The 13,939-nt window shown below is 43.1% G+C and overlaps 1 protein-coding gene across 1 annotated transcript in view; it reads right to left on the bottom strand.

Moving 5' to 3' along the window:
- Positions 1 to 2,584: 2,584 nt before the first annotated feature.
- The window catches only part of LOC119651389 (carcinine transporter), a 38,599-nt gene continuing 27,244 nt past the window's right edge, over positions 2,585 to 13,939 (bottom strand). The window contains exons 4-10 of the mRNA XM_038054971.1: positions 12,859 to 13,021; positions 4,565 to 4,741; positions 4,331 to 4,480; positions 3,685 to 4,037; positions 3,391 to 3,477; positions 2,998 to 3,332; positions 2,585 to 2,943 (exon numbers count right to left, since the gene is read on the bottom strand). Of these exons, the coding sequence (XP_037910899.1) occupies positions 2,863 to 2,943; positions 2,998 to 3,332; positions 3,391 to 3,477; positions 3,685 to 4,037; positions 4,331 to 4,480; positions 4,565 to 4,741; positions 12,859 to 13,021 (1,346 nt within the window). The 3' untranslated portion in view covers positions 2,585 to 2,862. The remainder of the gene's footprint in view (positions 2,944 to 2,997; positions 3,333 to 3,390; positions 3,478 to 3,684; positions 4,038 to 4,330; positions 4,481 to 4,564; positions 4,742 to 12,858; positions 13,022 to 13,939) is intronic.

The following is a 13,939-nucleotide window of genomic DNA, read 5'->3' on the forward strand; positions in this document are numbered from 1 at the left end:
ATCGGAGATCTCCATAGTCTGCAAGGATATAGATAAGGTCACCACGAAGGGGGAGGTCCGTGAAACTTTGGAAAAACAGTTCGACCTCATTGGACTTGAAGGGTCAACGTTAAAGACGCTTCGAAAAGCCTACGGTGGGACACAAGCCGCTATCATCAGTCTACCAGTGGAGGCAGCACTCAAACTTTTGGCAGCGGGAAGAGTTAAAATAGGCCGGGCTATGTGTCGCCTTAGAGAGCAGGTACCGCTGAAGCGGTGCTTTAGATGCCTTGGCTTCGATCAAATCGCAAAGACATGTTGCAGTCCTGATGACAGGTCGAAGCTATGTCGGAGATGGTGAGCGGAGGGCCACATTAGTAAGGACTGTAAAGCAGACCCAAATTGCCTACTGTGCAGAGGGAAGGAGAGGGTGTTCCATCGGCATATTGCAGGCAGCAGCAGATGCCCGGAATGCAGGCGAGCTCTTAACACATATCGCAGATGAGGTTGATACAAACCTTAATCACTGCTAGGCAGTGCAGGATCTACTCTCGCGAACCATCCGCGACAAAATCGTCGATGTGGCCGTAATTTGAGATCCACATCGAAATCACGGTGGCAGCATTTGAGTCAAAGACCAAACAGATCAAGCTATTGGCTTGTGGAAAACAAGCCTTCGAGGAAATAATGGAGCACCCGGAGGAGGACTTCATCAGAGCGAAGGTGAGAGGCGTCCACATCTACAGCTGCTATGATCCACCCAGCGCTACATTCGCCGAGTATGAGCAGATGTTTGCCTCTTATGTGGGGCAGTCGGACAACTAATGTCAGCGGATGTGCTCTCCTCAAAGCATTCGCGCAGCTTGACGTAGTAGTGAATGTTGGAGCCTCGTACATTTTCCGGGGAAGGGGCCTGGAGTCTATAGTGGACCTGACATACGTGAGTGCCACTTTAGCCAGTAGAGTCGCTTGGCATGTCAGTGAGGACTATATTCACAATGACCATCAGGCAATCTGCATGGAAATCAAGGGCGGATCGAGCTCGAACAAGAGTTCTCGTGGAATGCCAGGTGGTATACTCTGCTAGACGGCGCAAGCTTTTCAGAGGGAAAGGTTTTCCGCGGCGCTCAAACTCGACATATTTCTGAATGGTACGGCTAGAGAAAAAACATTCAGATCAGCAAAGCCCCAGGTTTGGATGGCATCCCCAGCCGAGCTTTGAAACTGGCTGAACACTAGGTCCGACATTTTCGCCAACACCTTCGAGGCGTGCCTAAAAGAAGGGGTATTTCCTGTCCAGTGGAAAAAGCGAAAGTTGGTGTTGCTTCCGAAGGCAAGCCATCTAGAAACCCAACATCGTATCGTCCTATCTGCCTGCTGGACAATGGGGAAGATGATGGAGGGAGCCATCTACAACAGACTCCTATCCATTGTCGAAACCGGGAATGGTTTGTCGGAGCGCCAGTTTAATTTCCGACTTGCCTACTCTACGGTGGACGCAATTAGCATGGTAGTAAACCTGGCAAAAAGCGCACTGATTTCTGAAGGCGGCTGTGCCATATTGGCGGTGGATGTTTGAAAATGCATTCAACTCTGCCAACTGGAATAGAATTAAAGGTTTGTTGACTGGCACAGGTATCCCCGGGTATTTAGTGAATTTGGTGGAAAACTACCTCTCAGAGAGAACTCCAAATTAAGCTTTAGGGAACACCTAGGATATGCATGCCAAAAGACAGCCAGTGCCACCCCGGTACTTGCAAAAATGTTGTCGAATACTGGTGCTTTACTCGTCACCTGTGTGGGCGCTTGCAAACTCTCAGAGATGAAAGCAGGTGAACTCGGTTTACCGGTAGCTGGCTTTGACGGTTTGTAGTGTCTTTAGAGCCACATCAGATGAGGCAGGCATGATTCCTGTCGACATTCTGGCGAAAGAAATGAGTGTGCCGCACCATGCAAGACGTATGGGGGACCACACTGAGCGTAGAAATGCAGGCAGGTCAGAGTCGCATGATCTTTCGCAACGTAGATAGGACACGTCTACGAATGGTCGGTGGATGCTTAGGCTCATTCCCACCATTAGGGTGTGACTTGAGCGGAAACATAGGAAAACCAACTACCACATTGCGCTGGTATACCGGAGGACGGTGAGCATGTGATGTTTCACTGCCCAAGATTTGCAATGGAGAGGAGGAGCCTAAACCAAGTGTTGGGCAGTAGCATGAGCCCGGAGAACTTAGTTGCGGAGATGCTTAGGTCCGAAGAGAACTGGTTTACAGTTTGCTCCGGAATTCTGAAAATACAGGAGAGTTGCCGAAGGAAGAAAGCTGAAAGGAGGAGAAGGACGAGTGTCTAAGGACAAACCTACCCCGCGAAGTAATACCTAAATGGTGATCCCGCGGGACTGGGGCTGGAGAAATCCGCGGTGGTTTTTAGTAGGTGCGAATCCTACACGGGCCGGCTATAGTTCCGGCGTTTGTGCGGTGGAGCGGGGGCAGACGTGTCTCTAATATGTTCCACCTCCATGCACGAACAAACACAAAAAAAAACTGTAGGAACTAATTCGATTCTGCTTTGTCTATTAATTATTCCTTCTAAAAATAAAACGTTTAAACAGATTTTAGTATTTATTTAACGAGAACAGTACTATATAACACCTTAGTCGAATTCTTATAAAATGGCGCGTAACTACGCTGGAATCACCACTGGCTTTATTCATTAAAATTACATTCAAATTTCGAAACTTAAAATGAGATTAGAAGTTAACTTTATGAAAGTTGAACTTCATTAATATTAGCTGAACTCTGTCCAGCGGGAATTCTCCTTATTCTTCAAACAGCATAAAGTTTGAAGTAAATTATCCGTTTTTCCAAAGATTCTTTTTGATTACGGAGCGAATTTTTTCGTATTCATTTTTTCCATTTCTGGCAAATGATCCGCCGTCGGTCGTGGAATTCTCCAAAATTTCTGTCGAAGAAAAAGTTTCACTTACGCGCATTCATATATCATTAAAGAATTTACCTGTCCCTTCCCGAATACTTGCGCCTCTTTCAATGAATCTGGCAATTTATGGTGCAAAGTTTCTGGCAGGAAGAGCACCGTCGATGCTCCAACAATGTATATAGTCAAGAGAATATAGAAAGGGTAGCGAATATCGTAAGTACTTCCTAAGTACACAACAAACGGTGATACAACACCGATCGAATTTCCCGCAATTGCACCCAGGGCAAGACCTGATTGCCGCAAACATGTCGGGTAGGTTTCCATCGCTTGTAAATTCATAGACAGGAAAGTTATACCGTTGAGGAACTTGAGTGACATTGCTAAACTAAGAACTACAGTTTCCATATTCGGTCCTGAAAAGATAGATTTAGCATTACCTTGAGCGCATCCTTAATTGTCCTCATTACTTACGTTTTGCTAATATAATCAGGGGCAAGCAGAAAACGGCTGCAACTAAATAGGAGAAACAGCTGGTGAACCGTCGGCCGATTCTATTACCTGAAGGATAACGTGGTTTAAAGGAATGATAATCATAATTGAAAGTACTTGGACTGCGAACCGATTGCAAAGGAAGAGAGGTATAAGCCTGGAAACGAAACGATTCGCCTCAGGAGCTGGCGTAAATTTTGCGCTTGTGGAGTGAAAACAGAATCGCTCCAGCCTCATTTGCATTCGTTCGCAAAGATTTCCCTAATCGAATCTTACTGAAATAGGTTCCAATGAAGTTTGAAGGCACTTCAACGACGGTTTGCAGCAGAAAATTCAAAAACGGATTTCCCGACATGCTGGAACAATATAGCAACAAAGTGAAATAACTGACCACCACCACACACCAGTTTAGCGCCATTATGAGAGCATTCCTTGCTATCCTCCATCCGCTGAATAAGGACATCATTCCGTAAATTTGTTCTTCCTTCATCGATGAATACATTTCAGCCAACTCTTGCTCCGTCATGTGGAATTCCTTTCGATTGATTCGGGCTATGATACGAAACTGTTTAATTGCATCCTTGAAACGTCTCCTGCTAATTAGCCAACGTGGAGATTCCACCATAAACCTGAGGATGATTGTTTAGGGGAAATGGAGAGTGATGAGCTACTTCTTCACATGGGGAGGTAATTAAGGACAAAACACTTTCTGAAATTGTCATTCCGCCTTGATCAACTTTAAGTACAATCATTTCGCCTCAAATTTAAACCTCGAAATAGTTTGGAATCAGGAACAAAGGGCGAATTCAGCCCTCCTTTAAATGTGCATATTTTTATAAATTTCCATTTTATTTGAGGCTGGAATGATTTTTTCGAATGGTATACACTCTGTGAGGTGAACCGTAATTCGCATATACTTTACCTTTTGAATAACAAAAACAACCCCACGGGAATTGATGAAATCCACATAAAAGGCATCCATTCACGGAAGTACCAGTAGATGAGTGGCATTGAGCAGGCACCGATAGACCATCCTAAATTTTGTACCATTGCAATATTGGCCCGATCGTCCCTGGAAACCGAAATGTAATGAAAGTATTGAATTTGGCAGGGGAAATTCCTTTCTGTCTGTATGCAAAGATATGTATGTATTTACTCTTGAGAAATTTCCATTGCGATAACAAGTGGTGATTGAAAAATAGAATTCACCGCCAGTGATGTTGCTATTGCTGCTATTGCGAATAAGATGAATGATGAAGTTGAAAGGATTGAAACCACCCGGCCAACTACGGACAGGACTGCAGTTATGTAGAAGACAGCTTTACGCCCTATCCTGGAATATCAAAGTCTAATGAAAGTCGACGTTTAAATTAATTGCCGTAACTAAATTTATATCATGTTAATTGAGGTGTTAATAAATGTTAAACACTTTTGAAGTAGAGCAGGTGGAACGAATTTAAATTAGAACACTATAAGGTGATTTCGTCGGAAAGCCGGCCGGTCTTGGAAAAGGTTAGGTGGGGGACAACTTGTGGGCGAGAAGGACGGGACAATAAATCAGCATCAATGATGCAAGAAAACAAATCGCGTTTTCATCTAACGAATACACCACTTTCATGCCTTTCGCTCCAATGACTTCAGATTTCCAATTAAGTAGTGTTCAGAGCAACTCGCTTTCAACACTACCTTATCATTGCCTGGGTCACACTCTCTTTACAAAGTTTGGCTATACTTCATATAGGTTGGCTGTCTAATGTAATATCCTCTATAGTGTGCCTAAGTATCTGTAGTGCTTCGAAAGGATGAGGTTCCTTCAACAATGAATAATAATGCATATGCCCTGTGAGTTGGGGTTATGCCCTATGAGTTGGTGATAAACAATACACTTAAAGTCTTCCCTGCTTGCCGTAAAAGGCGACTAAAAGGGATAGAAATTGCGGGCTGACCTGACGACTGCCACCTTGGGCTGTCGAAAATCGGCTATAATTGCTTTTTTTATTGAAGATGTAGGGAGTAGTATCCAAATAGCTCAGTGGTTAGAGCACTGAGTTGTCATACGGAAGGCCGCGGTTTAAATCTCGCTGGTGGCAGTGGGATTTGTATCATGACTTGATGTCGGATACCAGTCGACTCAGCTGTGAATGAGTACCTGAGTCAAATCAGGGTAATAATCTCGAGCGAGCGTAATGCTGACCACATTGCCTCCTACAGTGTACTGTAGTGTACCGTTACGGTCTTGAATGAAATGCTCTAACACACTTCAAGGCCCTGATCCAATATGGATTGTTGTGCCAACGATTATTGTTATTATTATGTAGGGAGTCCCGAGTTCGGATCACTTGTGAAGCAACTTACTTTCTACGGTCACGTTGCTCCTAGGGCAGAGGTGAGGCAGCATCTTATGAGTTGCCTTTGCCCTGGACGAAACCATCAGTCAACTTTTTTGATAAACTTGGGTGTTTAACCCAAAACGAGGGGTTCCATTGACCACAAGAGAGGAAGCAAGTTGCTTACCAAGAGGCCCGGTCCGTCATTAAGTATATGCGGAATCATGACTCTCTGCATCCTCAACAAAAAATTCACTACGGCCTTGTTTAGGTCTGAACATACGACGGCTTTCACTTCAATGTAATTCGCACTCATGTCGTGTTTGCGATTATATATAAATGGAGCGATTACCACGTGTCGTCACTTTCGTTCATATTTCAATCCCAAGGTAAAGGTGAGGCGGGGTCTGATGAGTTGCCACTGCCCTGGACGAAATCATCAGTCAACTTTTTCGATTATCATTGTTTTTCACAATGTGCACACGCTCCTCGACACCAGTAGATAAGGTTCTGAGAATGCGCACTTTCTCCAAGTCGAACGGGAATCTAAGCTAGACATTCTGGGCCTAAGCGAAGTAAGATGATGGCACTCTGGAGAGCATTCCTCTCCTTCGTGCCACAATTATGGCTCGCAGTCCAGGGGAGGCTTCTTAAAGGTGACATTGTGATCATGATGGGTGATCTGAATGGCAAAGTGGCCTCTGACAACCCCTTGATCGGGCATGCGATGAAGAAACACGGTTTTGACAACTTCTACCATCTCATTATTGGTAGCACATCATTCGAGCACAGCGCCTGCCATTAGGTGAGTTGGGTTTCAACTGGCCAACACGATACGAGCAATCAAATCGACCACTTCGAGATAAGCCGAAGATTTAGCAGTTGCCTCCTGTAGATGCGTAACAAGGGAGGTACTAACATCCTTCTCAAAAGTGATCACCATCTGTTGGTCGGTTAGGTTCGCTCGCATATTGCGTTCACCACTTTCCGCCGGGTTGGGTAGCTGCGACTCCCTAAGATCAACATCGACCGCTTGTAAATGATCCAACTGTCGCTCGACAGTGGGAAAACTATCTTACTAACCGGACGGTAGATATACTGAATAACCCACCCGAGAATATTAATTAGAATGGGGCTGTCATAAAAAATGTTATTTTCTTAGGTGCTATGCTGATCGTCGGCCACGTCCCAAAGGTGCTTTATATGATCTGGCTGACTGCGGAGTCGTGGAAACGGTCGATGAACGGAGGAGCCTGAATGCTCTATTGATCGCCGATACAGAGCGAAAGTTCAACGTAGCGTGCACCATGGCAAAAAGAAATTTGTTATTGCACTGGTCAGGGAAGCGGAAGATGCCGATCGCAGATCGCAATGACTTCAGAAGTGTATAGCACATCACGGAAAACTTGGATGTGATCGGAAATCCTTCGATGGTCCTGTGGAGGACATCAACGATCAACTCCTCATCCACGATGACGAGCAACTGAAGAGTGGAAGGAACACCCCATGACGGCTCTTAACCGTATCATATCAGGTAGGATTCTTTATCTTGTGGTTGAAGCGGCTAATCACCGTACCATGCGGATACGAACCGTTCCTCCAAGCAGATGATAAATCATTTCGGCCATCAATGCACTCAAAAGAGTAAAGCCGCTCTTCGCAAAGTTATTTATTGCTGCAGTCAAAGTTTGAGCAGATTTGCTATTTCCACTTGTACGGAAATCTTTGAAATCCGAGACCCCTCCCAGTTATTGGAAGAAGGCGGTGATTGTTAAGATTGGAAAGGCCGTTCTACTTGCTTTCAGCAGTTGCAAAGATAATAGCTAAAATAATCCTGGAAGGCATTAAAGAAAATCTCTAAAGCTTGTCGATTGGCCAGGACGGTTTCCGCTCCGGATGGTTTTGCATTGACTAGATTAACGTCTAGTATAAACCTTTCCTTAGTTTGCATTTCATCAATTTCGTGAAACTCGATAACGGGAACATGGTTTTCTCAACACAGTATGGGTATTCCGAAGAATAGCAAAGAGCTATTTTGACGGCGACTGATCATGACGCAAAATGTTACGTGCTGCACCGAGGTAAAATCTCGGAGCATTTTGAGCTTACACCAAAATACAAATGATAACGGACTACGGATAATTCAATTAGCAGTGCCACACGAAATGGTTGTTGGAAGTACCTGCAGGGAAAGCGGTCAACAAACATGCATGGGCCTCTCCAGGCGGGACCACTTTCAAACAAATTGACCACATGTTGATCGAACGCCCTCACCTCTCAGCCTTGATGAATATCAGAACATATAGGGGGCCAATATAGACTCGGATCACTATCTCGTTGGCATGATGCTCCGAGCTCGGATAACAACACCACCCGGAATCCCTCTGACAATCAGGTGAGAGTGAATACCGAAGTCATCCACAACACAGCCCTCTGCAACACCTATAAGAGAGAAATGCATGCCGCCATAATCGCAACTAACAGATGTTCTGGAGGTGAAGCATCAACAAATGATCTTCACAACCACCTGAAGAACGTTATCATTGATACGGCCACAAACATACTTGGCACCAGCCGCAAAAAAAGTCGGAACGGCTGGTTTGACGATGAATGTAAGCAAGCTATGGAACGGAAGAATGCTGCATACCGACTAATGTTGTATTCTCAAAGGACGCGGGCATGCGCGGAGACTCATCAGGAACTCCGGCGAGCGGAGAAACGACTTCACAGACGGAAAAAGGAAGCCTGGGAGAACCAACAAGTCTGTGAACTAGAAAAGTACAGTGAGCAACCGCACCAGACGCGGAAGTTTTACCAACAAGTCAACAGGATGAAGCCTAACACCTCGATGTTCATCCTGCCAAGATAAAAAGGGAAATCTGATTTCCGACAGAATGGACATATTGAAGCGGACCAGAACATCGGCGAGTTGGAGGTCCCTCCAACTGAATACAACGCTTCACTCCAGGCAAATCAGCAACAGATCAGATTTTCTCTCTGCGGCAGGCGATGGAAAAACTGTTGGAATATGGACAACGGTTGCACCATCTGTTCATCGACTTTAAAGCCGCATATGATAGCATAGTCAGGGTAAAACTGTACACGGCCATGAGAGAATTCGGTATCCCGACGAAATTAATAAGACTGACTAGGCTGACCCTGACCAATGTGCGAGGTCAGATAAAAGCAGCAGGATCACTCTCAAGACCATTCGACATCAACAACGGTCTACGACAAGGGGATGCCCTATCATGCGTCCTCTTTAACCTGGCCCTCGAGAAAGTGATCCGTGATACTGAGGTAAATGCAAGAGGTACGATTCTTTTCAAGTCCACCCAACTCCTGGCCTATGCTGACGATATCGACATAATGGGAAGAACGACCTGAGACGTACAAACTTCCTTCATCCAGATTGAGCAAGCGGCGCGAGATGAGATAATGAAGGCAAGACAAAATGTATGCTGGAAACGTCAGCAACGAAAACCAATCAACCAACAACAGCAAACCGCGCTCGTCAAAGGGGAAGAATAAGGATAGGAGACTACAACTTTGAGACCGTTGATAATTTCTCCTATCTAGGGTCGAAAATCACAACCGATAACAGCTACGATGATGAAATCCGCGCGATGTTTGGCATCCAGCAGAGCCTATTTACTGTACAAGACAGTTGTGGATAAAATCCGGCTTAATAGGTTACGGTGGGCGGGTCACTTAATCCATATGGATGAGGATAATCCAGCCCGGAAAGTCTATAAGGACAATATCTATGGTAGAAAAAGAAGGCGAGGCAGACCCTGCCTGAGATGGAGCGATGGCGTAAGTCAGAACGCCAGACAGCTTTTAGGGATATCGAGTTAGTGGACCTCGGTGCAAAACCAAGATGTCTGGAGTTCCTTATTAAGGCAGACCTAGACCGTATACCGGTTGTTGCGCCGTTGATGATAATGAATCTTGACTTCCCTGCATAAACACGGCCTTATCTTTTTACATTTGCACAATTTAAAACTTATGAAATACCTAAGGTATTAGACACTCTTTGGATCAATGTGAAACCATGTACGGCAGTTTAGATTCTCTCTTCATGTGACGTTCCTTAAATTTGATCTGACATTTGACGGGGTCAATAGGAGGGTTTTCAGGGTACTGTATAGATGGAGGATGGGCGACATTTCATATTATCTAATAAGTATTGTAACGTGTGCAGTATGACGTGGTACATCGGAGTAAAATGTTCAAGAAATTTTAAGTGGAAAGCATAATCTGACTGGCTGCATTTGATGAACAACATCATTCTTTCGGTAGTGTCCTTCATGCTACCTGATTATAGGCCTTGGATCCATATTCCATGTCATCCCTCTTCAAATGCTAATAAAATCTGTTTGCCTTCTCGTTAAGTCATTGACCAAATGGCCCTGGATTCAGAGAGAGGGCAACAAAATGCGCAATCAGAGTAAATACTAACAAAGGTTCTGACGCTTGTAAGTCATCCTACCCTTCCTATCTACTGGTGCTAATCAATCACAAGAATGAAATCGATTGTGTACATCACGTATCGAATTCGGTGTAAGAAGAAGTAGTACCAGAGCATCTAATGGGCGCCATCAGTCATGTTCTCATGTTCTTTCATGAATAAAAAACAAGTCGGAATACCGGAAGCTCGCGCTTCGGGTATAAAGGTTTTGTGTTCATCTTATGTAAGAGACGCACATTTCTCTGTCCGTATATAGCTACAAATCCAACATAATCCTTCATATTTTTCCAAACTACGAGACATACGTACATATTAGAACCATAGATATCACGCTCACCCTAAACAAACAAACTGCCTATTACCTGCTGTACACATATATGCACGTATCTAAATTTATCGTACCCATAATTCCGATTTACGTCTTATATCTATCTGAATTAGGCACTACCCGCAAAGTTCATTAGCACGCATATATTATATACCTACATATACACATGTCTGGTTGACAAATAACTAAAAAACTAAAACAAAATAATTGTCTGCGACCCAATTCATAAGAATTCATTTCGTTGTGGTATTGACGAATTGATATGTCATGATGACGTCATGCGGGTTGTAGAGTGCACGAAATTCACAAAAAATTGTAAAGTTTCACCCCCAATAACTTTGTTAATAATAATTGGATTTTCTTCAAACTTGACCAAACTATGCATTATATTCTTCATTACACTCATGCCAAATTTTGTATTTCTGGGATGAACATAAGGGGGGGTGCCGGGTAAATTTCTAAAATGTGGAAATATACTATTATTAACTTTATTTGTGCAGATATCGGAACCGGATATATTTTGAGGCCTAGATTTCGTAGAGATGCACCGCTGTGATTTTTTCCAGATTTTTCGGTTGGAGAGGTTCTGAGAACGAGACCTGTTACACTTTTTGGGGGTCATATTTTGAGCACTCACTCCTCCATGTTTCACCCAATATCAAATATTGCACCAGTTTCAAAAAGTACTAATTGAGACCTTTCATTTGATACCCCACATGGCTACATTCTGTGAAAAAAAAATTTGCACCCTCCATTCACATGTATGGGGAGCCCCCTCTTAAGCTTAACACAAGATGGCGCCACTTACTGCATGTAAAGGGATCACCAGATTACATACTCTCACCAATTTTCGTGACAATCGGTCCAGCCGTTTCCGAATAAATCGGGTGTGACAGACAGACAGACAGACAGACAGACAGACAGACAGACAGACAGACGGACAGACGGACAGACAGACACCGTCACCATTCTAATAAGGTTTTGTTTCACACAAAACCTTAATTAGGAAATGAGGTTACAAAAGTAGATGAACTGCGCGCAAATAGAAATTAACAGAAGTCGTAGGTCAAAAGCTAATACATAAATAGAAAAAGCCAAGTAATAACTACTAATACTAACAACGTTGATGTGCTTCTCAAATATTTTCCCTTTCTCTCTTTCATGGAAAATGCTAAATTTTCGTGCTCTGACATTGTGCTCAATCAATCATCAATAAAGAAAAATAATTCTCAGAGTTTCCCAGCATAAAAATTGGATGATATATATTCTCTTTGCTAAATTAAATGTCCTCCCAAATTTCACAAAAAGACAAAAAAACAAACACAAACACCGAATCTCATAATTCAATAAAATCAAGGCGAATTCTTTATAAAAATGTAATCCTTCTAGTTATCTCCAATTCGGACGAATATCGCTCTTCTGCCATGGACAAAGTTTATTTAATCATAAAAGCACAAACGCAAAACAACAACAGCAAGGACCGAAGGAGCAACTGAACTTAAAACAAGAATTGCAGTCGTCACCATCGCCACAACAAGAGAATATGTACCTTCGAGACATTACTGAATTATCCTTGAATCGATGACAAACCCATAATACCGTAACAATTTCCAGTGGCAAAGACAAATCAAATCAGTGTCCACAGATGCAATTTAACAATTTCCAAGACGACAGCATAGTCGTCGATTGCTCAACACTCAACAAAACCCAAGTCAAAATCAGAATGAACAGAAAAGCCCGAAAGAAACGAAACTTCAAGGAGAAGTGTGGGAGGGATGATATCGTCATCGGGGTGATTGTGCAGACGTTGTGTGCCCCAAGGATAGCTTGACTTTAGCTGCTTCCTTGAAAAGAGGGAATCTCAGAGGACCGCAGAGTCTTCCTTAATAAAAGCCTATTTTTAGTGATTAACTTCCTTGAGGGTGTTTAATGTTGAAAACAAGCTACAATAATTGATTAACGAGAATTAACGGATAAAAGGAGGCGCAAATCATTCAGAAACAGGATTTCCCAAATGATATGGAACAAAGTAATAAACCTGACTATTTTTATAACGTAATTATAAGCAAAGGGCAGCTTTTCCTTTCCTATAATCTGCGATCTAAAAAGGACATTTTCACCTTACTAATCAATATTCCTTGTCTGGAGTATGTTTTACTCTACAAATTTTCAAAACACATATTAAGCCTGAAGACAACAAAATCTAAGGACAAAAACCAAAACACAGAATTATTGAATTGAATCGGATTCGAATTCCAAGTCTTGACTGCGACAAGAGTGAATCCGATTCAATTCGATTCGATTTGATGATTGGATTTTCTTACGTGTCGCCAAGCTGTCCAAAGATAAAAGTCCCGACAACTTCGCCAATTCGTCCCACTGTGAAGGCATGAGTTACGTAGAGATCCTTTTCACAAACCCAATCCTCTTGTGTGACAATTGTGCTGAGAAACCACTCCCGGTCGTAGTCATATCCATGTTTGCAAGCTGCAGGAAATTGAGAAGAGTTGAAAATTATAATTTACTTTAAGGAAAATATCTTTTGTTGTAAAACGTTTGGATAAAGGGTTTGAGAGACAATTAGTTTTGTATTTATTGGGAGTTGAAAACAACGAAATTTTTTTTTCAAAAATACTCTCTGAAATAGGACTCATTTACACACTAGACTTTGATTTGATTCCCGTTACAATATTTGTTAATGCATCTTTACTCATATGAAGTTGGAGAGTCTCCCATCAAGCGCATCCGGGCAGACATGAAAATATATGCATGCATTAACCAAGTAGAAAGTATAATAGAATGTACCCTATAAGGACAACTGAAGAAAAGAAATATAATCCGGTACTAAAGAGATAAAATACTGGATTAGAATACCGAGCGAATAGACTCGTAGCTAAACATATCCAATCTGTCGCCTTTGTCATAGGAAGCGTGTCGATTGCTTCTCTTGAAATAGCAAAAGTTCACAAAAGAATAATATTTGGATCTAAGGGTGAATTTTTCAGGTCTATGAAGAAGAAATATGCATGGAAATATGCGAGTAGCAGTTCCGGTCATAGTAATTCGTGAACACCATCCACGTGGCAAGATGACAGGGTAGGTGAATGCATTTACACACAGAGTGTTGGACTCCCGGATCGGTACGTCGTAAACACCTCCCCATCGTCAGAGAGCTAGCCTGGAATCGTTTGTCACATTACTTTTGGCTAGTCCCAGAATTCTCCCACCTTGCGGAGCCTTCAAATCAGGGAATTCCTTTCACCAGCGGGAGGGGAGAGGAGGAAGGGAACTGTCAGTTCAAGGAACTCCCTGCCATCCGGCTCCTCCACCGGTCGAGCTCTATCTTCTTAGCAACGAGAAGGACCCGAACGTAATATGCAACACGGGTCCACCACCAGCACTCCT

Source organism: Hermetia illucens, chromosome 3 (assembly GCF_905115235.1).
Source record: "Hermetia illucens chromosome 3, iHerIll2.2.curated.20191125, whole genome shotgun sequence".
Classification (NCBI taxonomy): Eukaryota; Metazoa; Arthropoda; class Insecta; order Diptera; family Stratiomyidae; genus Hermetia; species Hermetia illucens.